The following is an 11,199-nucleotide window of genomic DNA, read 5'->3' as shown; positions in this document are numbered from 1 at the left end:
CCCCAAATGTCAGTAGGGTCGAGGCTGACAACCCCTGCTCCACAGCTTGGTGATCGTGGGGGAGTCGGGCTTTGTACCTGGGGACTGGCTGTCCTCTGCCCGGGCTCCCCAGACAACCAGGCAGAAACGGCATCTCCTGCTGTGACCCAGCCTCAGAAGTCACATGGGACACGTCCACGGCCTCTGTTGGTCAAAGTAGTCACGAACCTGCCTAGACTCAAGGGGGAGGAGAGGTGTGTCGACCCCGCTTCTCAATGGGAAGAGTGTCACAGAATTTGTGGTCACTTTTTAACCACCGTAGAATGTGATGGGGGTCAGCGTGATGGGAAGCAGGCAGAGACACAGGACCACTGGGGGCTGTCCTCTGGTCACCAGCGCATTCTGCTGGGTGTTGGCCAAGTGGCCACTGAGTCACGTAGACCAGCTGAGAGTTGCAGCGGCTGTAACTGACTCAGAAGCCCTGTCAAGGACCCCACCCCCACCCCCACCCCAAACCCTTCATCAAGTGCTATGGGGCTTTCTCTGGGTTAGTGGGAAACAGACCAGGATTCTGCGTTGGACTTTTCTTCCATTTCTTTTCTCCTTCTCCCCAGTTAAACCCTGTCCACCACTCCCCCCACACTCCCAGTTCTCCACCTGGCCTGTCTCCCACTCCTGTCTAGAAGCTCACCTATCTCTGAGCACCTACGTGCTTCATCATTGGCTTGGGCAGGGAAATGTGGCATTAGTGATTTAATCTCCGCGAGACATTTCTCCCTAATTGCTAGTCACAGATGATAATTGGCGACTGTTAATTCCTGATAATTAACAAGCAGATTCATAGAGGTAATGGCACCAGGGAAATCATCTTCAAAGGCTCCAAGCCGCCATGCTTCTGGGCCCCAGCCTCCAAAGGATGCCACTAGATTTTGGCATCTCTCGCCCGGAAATTAACTGGGACCCTGCATTTCTGTTTACATAGGGCAGTGATTGGACAATTGGGGACTCTAATCTTTGGTCTTCTTCCCTGGGTATAGGTTTGTTTTGTTTTGTTTGTTTTTAGAAGCTTTGTCGAGCGCAGAACAGTGTAGAGAAAATCAAATACATCTAACCTTGTGACCTGGAAGTATCCACCGTCAACATTTGGGTTCATTTCTTCCCAGTCTATGAATTTTTTTCGTAGTTGAGCTCATGGCAAACGTGGTTTTATACCCCCAGCTTTCTTCATTCAATATTATAGCGTCAGTGTCTCATCGGGCGTCAGCGGCTTGTATAAAAGGTCTGCCTCCCCCGTGAGAAAAACCAAATGGATGTTGTAGACAAGGGACAGGATTCACGAGGAGAAGTAACCAAAGAAAAGCAAAGACCTGATCATGTGGGAACTAGGAATTCATTCCAGACCAGAGTGCCTTCAGGGGACTGCCGTCCCTGCCCCGCCCACTGAAGACACCGGCTAGAAGATTGTCACACGGGAAAAAGAGTGGGAAGCAGTAAACTAAAGATGTTCATGGGGGGACATCGCAATAATTTTCACCTTCTGCCTTACGATTTTCCGTGCAGCACAGAGAAAAAAAAAAGCATTGGATCAACGTTCAGAAGATTTCCGGTTCGCACTCTGTCCCTCCACGACCTGGCTGTGTGATCCCAGGTAAATCTCTCATACGGACCTTGATTTTCCTAAATGTGCTTTGAGGGAAGTACGTGGGTTAGTCTTCTCGCCCTAAAAGGTGGTTTTCGGAATCAGAAATGCTGGGTTAGAGTATGCGTCTCAATATGAGAAGATATGCCGGCTGACCCCCTAGAAGTAAACCCAGTAGGGGCAGGAGACAGCCGTGTGTAACACTTGGTTGTTTACAAAGACAATCTCCCAAAATCCTGTGTTACGTACATTTCTAGATTCCCCATTGACCTGCTCTGGATGTGCCTCTTCACCCCAAACTTCTGGAACCCGTTTATTTCTTCAGTAGGGAGACGATGTAGCCAGAGTGTAGACTTTGGAATCAGACCTAAATTTAAATCCGTACTCTGTCACCCACCTGTGATGTCCTGTAGGCTACGTAACCTGTCTGAGCCTCAGTTTCCCTGTCCGTGAAATGGGGCTAATCCCACCTACTTAACGGGATTGTCGTGAAATCCTGATGAGTTACTATACACAAGGGGCCTTTCCAGTCCTCAGCCAATGATATTAGCTATTCGTAAGTAAATAATTTCATAACCAAAGCATCAAAATAACGGTGTAAGGAGTAAGATTACCACTTTTCGCTCTGTGCAGCGTTCCATAAATTTGTTACACACTCTGGAAGGGGACTTTTTCCCTTTGCCCCAGCTCATTGCAGGCTTTGAGTCTCCTAGGACAGAGCTGGGCTGCTGGGTCAACTTCAGCCTCTTTTATTTCCTGCTTTTATAGCTTCAGATCCAATCTCCTCTCTACTTTCCTCTCCCCAAATCTCTAAGATCTAAATCTTTTTTTGTCTGTCAAGCTTACTGTTAAAATTGGCTATTCAGCTCTAGCCAGGCACTAGCTGTCGTGTTTCAGAAGCTCGGGTCTGTCTGCTTGTTAGCCCTTTGCTGTGTGATAATAATTCCTTACAAAGCGCTGTCGTATCTCCTGCTGCATTTAATCCCCCAGCAAGTTCGTGGGGTGGGCAGGTTAGAGCTCAGCATTCTTCATGGGGGGGGCAACGCTGTTCCCAGAGTGGGTGTCACGGAAACAGGCGCCATTTTGTGGAGGCAGAAGTTTGGAAAACATTGCAATGAGCAAAACTAAACATGCTTTTCAGGCCCATAACATATTAGTGTGCAAGGTGACTCTTCAAGACCTAGATGCAGTGCTTCCCGTGCCCTTTTTTCCCCCCACCAGAGTCCTTTTTGCTAGAATATTGTTCCATGGAACCCACTTTGGAGAACACTCATAGAGGAAGCACAAGTTAGGTCTCGGAAGGAGGCGGGGTGAAGTTCAAATGCAGGCACCGCCACTTGCTAGCTGAGCCATCTTGGGCAAGTTTCTTAACCTCTCTGATCCTCAGTTTGCTCACCTGTAAAATGGGGATGGTAATAGAGCTGTACAGATTAAAGCGTTTTGCAGAATGCCTAACGATCATAAATATTCAATGCCCTTTAGCTTTCACTGTTACTCTCTTCCTCTGTGTTACATAGCAGAAAAAAATAGCCCTCAGAAAGGTTACTGTTTCAACCCTACACAGCGAGTCAGTGACCAGGCTGAGTCCAGGTTTCCCAGCTCTCGCTTGCAACATCCGGGGCTGTTATTCTCACTGGGGATCTAATCCCTTTATTCTCCTCGCCTGCCCTTACCTGCCAGCCACCCGCAGGGTACCAATTCCATTCCCTCTGGCAGATTTTGGAGTTTTGCAAGCCTCACATGGGAGTACCCAGCAAATTGCTATGGAAGTCTTCGTTATTATCTGTCCCACGTCACCACCCCGCCCACCTGCCATTTCCCTAGGGCTCCTGCGGGCAGCCTACCTCCCCCCCTGGGAACCCAGAGTTCTGGGTTCTGCCTGTTATGATCCTGCCCACCCCCCTTAGGTCACGGTCATGATGCTGCCATTTCATACTTCTCCAGCCTGTGAACTCTGCGAACAACAAAGCTTCTGCTCCCTTTGCCTCTTTCGTAGCAGCCAGCACAGGGCTCCGCACACAGTAGGTGCTCTATTAGATGCTTGTAACCCAACCGGGAGCCAAGCCATCCTGCTCTACTGCCCACCCCACTGAGTGGACAATGACTTGGCTCGGTGGTGGGGCTGGCCGTTTGGGATTTTCTTTTCCCCTCCTCTGTCAAAGCCAGTACGGGAAGGATTGTGCTCTGCAGCCTGGTGGGCAGGGCGCCTTTGCTTCCGTGGAACCCACTTTGGAAAACACTCACAGAAACGGAACAGTCAAGATCTCAGGAAGGAGGCAGGGTGAAGTTCAAATGCAGGTACCACCACCGGCCGGCTCAGCAATCTTGGGCAAGTTTCTTAACCTCTCTCTGTGTTCTCACACACACACACCTCCAGGAAACCAGCGTGGGGCTTATTCTGTAGACAGTCAGCTGAGGGGGCAGGGCCGGTGCTGTGGAACTAGGGTCAGGACGTCCCCCCTTCTTGTGAAGGGCACCCATTTCTCTCCCTGTCTTCCTTCTCTCCACTCCTACAGCAAGCTCAGACCTCACAGACGAATCAAGCCTCCTGACCTGAGTGTGGCTTCTGTCCCCTTGCAGCTGGCTCAGCCAGGATATACCCATGTCTCAGCTGAGGGATGATGCTATGCTTTGGGAAGGGCCGCTGGATCACCCCCAGGGCCCTGAGCTCGGTGACCCCACCTCCCTATCCCAGGTGCTGTGGCACCTGACTCTTTGTGAGCATCAACGTCCTATTTCAACGTTTTTGACTTTGTATTACTGCAAAGGGCCAATGGAAGGTGCTGACAGCTAGGCAGCGTGGCAGGCTTGACCGGCTCAGGCCAGACACACTGTCAGAGTTTCCGGGGCTGCCAGCCTTCCAGAACTGTGCCTGCACCCTGCAGCCCCACTAGGTGGCCCTCTTCGGGGCTCTCATCACATCCTGGGCTTTCCCTATCATGGCACTGACTACATTGTAGCATAGTTGCGTGTTTGCTTGGCACAGAGCTTCTCAGAAGTCCATAGATACACAGCTCACCTGGGTCTTGTCGCAATGTCAATTCTGGCTTAGAAAATTGGAGGGACGCCTGGGTGGCTCAGTCGGTTAAGCGTCCGACTTCGGCTCAGGTCATGATCCCGCGGTCCGTGGGTTCAAGCCCAGGACTGAGATCCCTGCTCGGGATTCTCTCTCTCTCTTCTTCTCGCTCTCTGCCCCTCCCCACTCACTCCCTCTCTCAAAAAATAGATAAACTTGGGGCGCCTGGGTGGCTCAGTCGGTTAAGCGTCCAACGTTGGCTCAGGTCATGGTCCCGCGGTCCGTGAGTTCGAGCCCTGAGTTGGGCTCTGTGCTGACAGCTCAGAGCCTTGAGCCTGTTTCAGATTCTGTGTCTCCCTCTTTCTCTGACCCTCCCCCCGTTCATGCTCTTTCTCTGTCTCAAAAATAAATAAATGTTAAAAAAAAAATAAAAAAAAATAAAAAGAAAATTGGAGGGCCCTGGGATTCTGCGTTTCTGACAAGCTCCGGGGTGATGCTGATGCTGCTTGTCCGTGGGTCACACTTTGAGTAGGAAAGATCAGTCGTTCTCAACTTGGGCTTTACCTTAGAATCGTGCAGACTGTTTATAAGATACCACGGCCCCCACATGAGCCCAGTTGCACCAGAATCTCTCAGGCTGGCAACCCAGGCCTTAGGGATTTTTAGATGCTCCCTGGATGTTTCTAGATTAACCCAGAGTTCCGTTCTGAGCCGGCCCGTGGGCTCCGTCAGAGCCGGCATCTGTGTTACCCAGCTCTGAGCCCAGGGCCTTGGCCTCGGCAGGAATCGGTAGCTGTGCTCGTGGCTCACTTTGTGTAGATGCTTGGTCTCTGGCTGGTTCAGAGCTGGCTCCTGCCAATACCACGTGCTGGGCCGCCAAGGTCGGATGGTTTCTGATGAGGTGGGTTTAGGAGGCCCATTGGGTTTGGACTGTGGTGTGGCTTCTTGTGACTTGTGTTGACCCAGAGCTGCAGCTGATTAGAGCCCATGAGGAAGATACCCTCCCAAGATGCCTTCCCTGCCCCTCTGCCTTATTTATATATTTATTTATTTATTTATTTATTTATTAATAAATGTTTATTTATTTTTGAGGGGGGGAAGGGCAGAGAGAGAGAGAGGGAGACACAGAATCTGAAGCAGGCTCCAGGCTCTGAGCTGTCGGCACAGAGCCCGATGCAGGGCTCGAACTCATGAGCCGTGAGACATGACCTGAGCCGACGTCGGATGCCCACCTGACTGAGCCACCCAGGCGCCCCTGTGCCTTTTCGTAAAGGGTTGACTTTAGTTCCCTCCCGAAGACCCCTCGTCCTGGCCTGCTCAGAGCCGTGGTGGCTACCACCGGCCCACCCTCTCTCTGCCTCCAGAGCGCACCTCCTGCTGGCGGGACCTTGGCCACAGGCCGCCCAGCGACCTCTGGGAAGATGAGTGGCTGCGGGAGGAAGGCCCTGACCCTGCTGAGCAGCGTCTTTGCTGTCTGTGGCCTGGGTCTCCTGGGCATTGCGGTCAGCACTGACTACTGGCTGTACCTGGAGGAGGGCGTGGTCCTGCCCCAGAACCAGAGCATGGAGATCAAGATGTCCCTGCACTCCGGCCTCTGGCGTGTCTGCTTCCTCGCAGGTAAGGGCACCCCAGGTTGGGACAGCCTGGCCGCAGAGAGAGGGGCGGCTTGTGCCCCCTTGGAAAACCTGCCCGAGGGGCTTCCCACGGGGAGGAGATGCCCCTGCTGGACGGGGGGCGGTTCACCAGGGACGGTCCTCGTCAACTCTGGGTGGCGCTCCCTGCAGCGACCAGGGCCCGTTCCAAACTCAAGCCCTGAGTCACGATGTCATGCCCCCGGGACCTGCGTGTCCTCACCTGAAAGATGACTGTAACCACGCCTTCCCCGAACTGCACCTTGCAGGCTGGACGAGGTGGCCTCACGCGGGTCTGGAACTGTTCAGGGACTTCTCCATCTCAGGGCTTCCCCACAACACTCCAAGGCAGGACTTACTTTTCCAACCTTACGTGAAGATCCGGGGAGGCGAAGTGAGTCTCCGTGACTCAGTGTCACATATATCCGCTAGTTTACAGAATGGGAACTACTTAGCGGTTTTCCTATTCCAACCCCATGAAGTGGGAAAGAGAAAACACAGATGCGGGTCCTTCCAAATCTGCAAGATGGTGTAGGCTCGGATCCCGCCTATCTGGGCCTCCCTCCAGTTTGCTGGGACTTCTCTGGAACCCTCGAGTTGCCGTTCCCAGCACTTGGCCTTTATCCCTTTATCATGGCCCAGAGCCACCTGCACAGGAGGGGCATCTCCGTACTCTGTGACTGGCCGCAAGCCTGACCTGGCTGGAACTGCCACAGTGTGATCACTGAGCAATCCTTGAAGGGCCCTGTCACCTACGTGCACACTGGGCAGAGGGAGCATGTGGTCCCTTTATAATAAGCGGGGTTTTGGAGGATGGGGGTGGTGATTGGTGCCCACCAGTATTCAGCAGGGAGAGCACCCCGAAGCCTGGCCTCCCGGTGACTTGTGTCTGCTTTGGGAATGGCACCTGACGTTGACCTCACCTCCCACCGCCCTAGACTATGTGGCATCGATCACATGGTCACATGTACAGGTGAAGCAGCGTTTGAAGTCCCTAGTATTTGGCTTCCAAAATGATTGACAAGGCTTTCCGGGCTCTGTTCCATGACACCCACCCTGGGGAGTCTAAGCCAGCCATGCACCATCGTCGGCCGAGCCTGTCCCAGAGCAACGAGACGGCCGCCAGATGTGTTATTCAACCTCCGGTTTGCAGGGCGGTCTGCCTCCCATGTGACTCTTGATGCGTGGGTCCGTCTTCACAGTGGCGCTTCTGTAGGAAACATGTGATGTCGGGATGTGATGTCTGCAGGAAAGATGTGGGTCACCAGCCAGGGATGGGACGCCCTGGGGTTAGATCCAGCCCAGGTGCAAATACACTGTGGGTCAAAGCCCCCGGAAGCAGCTGGGAACCCCATTTGAATGTACTAACTTCCCGTCCACGTTTCAAGAATCACCTGGAAACGTCGATTCTTGTCTTCACAGGTGAGGAGCGGGGCCGCTGCTTCACCATAGAGTATGTGATGCCCATGAACACCCAGCTGACATCAGAGTCCACCGTCAATGTTTTAAGTAGGTGCCTCAGACTTTCTGACCTGGGTCACTGGCTTCCCAGAGCAGAGCAGGGCGAAGGGAAGAGTCGGGGCGACCAGGCTGCTTTGCAAGAGCTAACGCCCTTTGACTCAGCCGGCGGTGCTAGCCTGAGCTCACCAGAGCTCACTCTGCCAATTATTCTTCCAGTGGTGATGACGGTCTTGTGACCCAGGCAAGGGAGAGGGCCTTCTGCCTCGTGTCTTAGCCCGTGCGGGCTGCTGGAGCAAAATGCCACAGACCAGGTAGTTTATCAACAACAGAAATTTCTTTCAGTCCTAGAGTCCGCAAGTCCAAGATCAAGGTGCCGGCACGGTCACGTTCTGGTGAGGGCCCCCTCCCTGCTACAGCCGGCGCCTTCTTGCTGTGTTCTCACGCAGATAAAGGGGAGAGGGAGCTCTGGGGGGTCTCTTTTATAAGGGCATTGATCCCAGTCATGAGGGTTCCACCCTAAGCATTCAAGCTATAGCACTCAGGGAGCTAACGCAAACTCTCTGGCCCCCAAGAAGGTTGACTTCGCGGCCTTTGCCTCACCAGGGCTGATTCTGAACCACCCGCCTCCACCAGTATGAACTTGCAATACAATTCTGATACTAATCACTCCAAGTTAGCACAAGGTCACAGTCTAAGTTCTCAGCCCCCAACCGGACTGCTCTCACTTCACACACCAGCTGGAAGTTTGGAAGTCACCAAGGCCACCAACATTTCTGACAAGCTGGCTACAAGTCAGGGGTTCCTGTGACCCCCTCAGGTTCAAAAAGTTGCTAGAACCACTTGTAGAATTCAGGAAAGTGCTATACTTATCACAGTTTTATTATAAAGGATACAGATCAAGATCAACCAAATAAAGAGGCACGTAGGGTGAGATCTGGGAGGGTACTGAATGCCGAGTCTCCATGTCTTCTCCCCACGGGATCAGGACGCATCACCATCCTGGCACATGGATGTGTCCACTAACCAGGAAACACAACCAGGCTTTGGGGCCGAGTTTTTACTGGGCTTCATTACAGAGGCAGGTTGAGTGAGCTATCAACCACATGACTGAACACAATCTCCCCCTCCTCTTCCCAGAGTCGGGCCTGTATCACATGGCTCAAAACCCCTAAACTTCTAATCCCATGGTTGGTCTTTCCAGCCCCCATCCTGAGCCAGCTGATTGGAAGAAACTCGGTGTAGTCAGGAAGCCCAAAGACACTCTTATCACTTGGGAAATTCCAAGGATATAGAGGTCATCTCTCAGGAACCACGGACAAAGATCAGATACATTTAATATGCAGACCGTTCCCAAAATTGAAGAAAACCAAGGCCAGGAACTGTCTCCTGCACCACTCAGAGATAGATGCCTTTGCCCATGGAGAATACCCCCAGGAGAGGAAGTGAGAAGGGTGACCAGGCCCTTCCACAGCTGCCATATTGGATGCCTAGTAGTTTGTGCTGGGAGAAAAGACAGAAACATGTTGGCCCTTGAAATCAGACCTCCCAGCCCTGCCTCAGGGACAGAAGCCCTGCCAGCACTGGGAGGTCCCCAGGCCCCCCAAGGAGGGTATGGAGCCCAGAGAACTGGGCCAGCCAGAAGACTTCAGGGACCGGTTGGCAAACACTTCCAGGAACACTTGAACTGGGTGGGTGAGCAGGAAGTAAGGCCGTGGGAAGCTGACAGTATCCTCTTGTCCCCTCGATTAGAAATGATTCGTTCGGCCACACCATTCCCTCTGGTCAGCCTCTTCTTCATGTTCATTGGGTTTATCCTGAGCAACATCGGACACATCCGTCCCCATAGGACTATACTGGCCTTTGTCTCCGGCATCTTTTTTATTCTCTCAGGTAAGACGTGCTGTTTTCTTTTGTGCACTCTGGACTCTTGATCAATGGCTCTGCTCTGGGAAGTACTGATCACAGCTGTGGGTCAACCCCTGGCCCTGGAGCCACTGAGTTAGTGCCCCAGGAAGAACTGAGTCACAGTGAGGGACACCGCTGATGACCTCACGTCCATCCATGACCCTGCGAGAGGAGAGACCTAACAGGCTCACCTGGGGCAGAGTGGGGATTACAAGCCTGGGCTGTCTCCTCACGCCTCAGTGTTACCACCTCTTGCTTCTTAGTTCCACCAGTAGTGAGCCTACTTATTTTTGAAGGGGGTATTTCTTCCTCATTTTGCAAGAAAGTGCAACCTGCCTTTGGAGTACTGGCCCCTTCACTCCCAGCCCTGAGCTATCCTACAGGAGACTCCTACTGTCCCCTTCACTTTCCAGTCACACCCCATGCCCAGGTCCCTTAAATATGGATCTATCTTTTTGGATTGACACCAGGTTGTCTGTCTGTCTTTCTTTCTTTCTTTCTTTCTTTCTTTCTTTCTTTCTTCCTTCCTTCCTTCCTTCCTTCCTTCCTTCCTTCCTTCCTTTCATTCATTCATTCATTCATTCATGATATCTACCAGACTTTATTCTGGTATTGGCATCATTGCCTCCAAAAAGGTCAGCATAGTGGGAGATATAAACAAGTAGACAGTGAATTTGAACACAGCAGAAAAAGGACTATGATAGCAGTCAGCCAGAACTGCTATGGGGCCAAGAGCAGTGGCTGAAACTCAGACCAAGGGTTGATCAGGGAAGACGACCAGGAGAAGGCGAGCTGAAGGATGAGTAGGAATTAGGTAAAAATTGAGGTTCGGGGTGGGGATGGAAAGGGAGCCTGGAGGAAAGAGAGAGGATGGAGCGGGGGGGAGGGGGGGTAAGGTGCAACGTGGTGGGAGAAGACATGGGATGTGAGGTCGCCTTACAGATTTTGGACATTGTGAGAAACTTCAGAAGGATGTTGAGCTGAGGGATGATATGATCATATTTGGGGATTTGGGAATGACCACCTGGGGAATGAAGGGAGAGGGGGATGCAAGACAGGGGCAGGGAGAGCAGGTGAGAGGTTATTTTGGTGACACAGGAGAGAGGTGATGGTGGCCCAAACTAAGGGGATGAAAGGAGAGAAGAGGGAGTGAAAGCATTCAGGTGACATTTGGAGGGTAAACTCAACAGGACAAGGACTAGGTTTTCAAGGGAAGAGTCAACGGTGGTGCCAAGTTCTTGCTTGGGCAGTGGGTGGATGACGTGCCACATCGTTGATCTAGGGACCACGGGAGAAGAAGCAGATTTGGGCCCAGCTCGTGAATTTAGTGTAGGAAATGCTGAGTTTGAGGTGTCTGTGTAACATCTGGGAGGAGGCATCCCAAAGGCTAGAGGGTCCATCTGTCCTTCCTTTTCTCCTTCCTTCCCTCCTTCCTTCATTCCCTCCTTTCTTTTCTCCTTCCTTCCCTCCCTCTTTCCTTCCTTTCTTTTCTCCTTCCTTCCTTCCCTCCCTCCCTCCTTCCTTTTCTCCTTCCTTCCCTCCCTCCTTCCTTTCTTTTCTCCTTCCTT

The 11,199-nt window shown here is 52.3% G+C and overlaps 1 protein-coding gene across 1 annotated transcript in view; it reads left to right on the top strand.

Annotated features, from left to right (window-relative positions):
• The first annotated feature begins 5,964 nt into the window (after positions 1–5,964).
• Positions 5,965–11,199, top strand: part of CACNG5 (calcium voltage-gated channel auxiliary subunit gamma 5) — a 7,949-nt gene continuing 2,714 nt past the window's right edge. Inside the window, exons 1-3 of the mRNA XM_049636395.1 lie at positions 5,965–6,251; positions 7,688–7,774; positions 9,476–9,616. Of these exons, the coding sequence (XP_049492352.1) occupies positions 6,056–6,251; positions 7,688–7,774; positions 9,476–9,616 (424 nt within the window). The 5' untranslated portion in view covers positions 5,965–6,055. The remainder of the gene's footprint in view (positions 6,252–7,687; positions 7,775–9,475; positions 9,617–11,199) is intronic.

This window comes from Panthera uncia, chromosome E1 (assembly GCF_023721935.1).
Source record: "Panthera uncia isolate 11264 chromosome E1, Puncia_PCG_1.0, whole genome shotgun sequence".
Classification (NCBI taxonomy): Eukaryota; Metazoa; Chordata; class Mammalia; order Carnivora; family Felidae; genus Panthera; species Panthera uncia.
The sequence above is the reverse complement of the archived record's forward strand: the minus strand, read 5'-3'. Positions and strand labels throughout refer to the sequence as shown.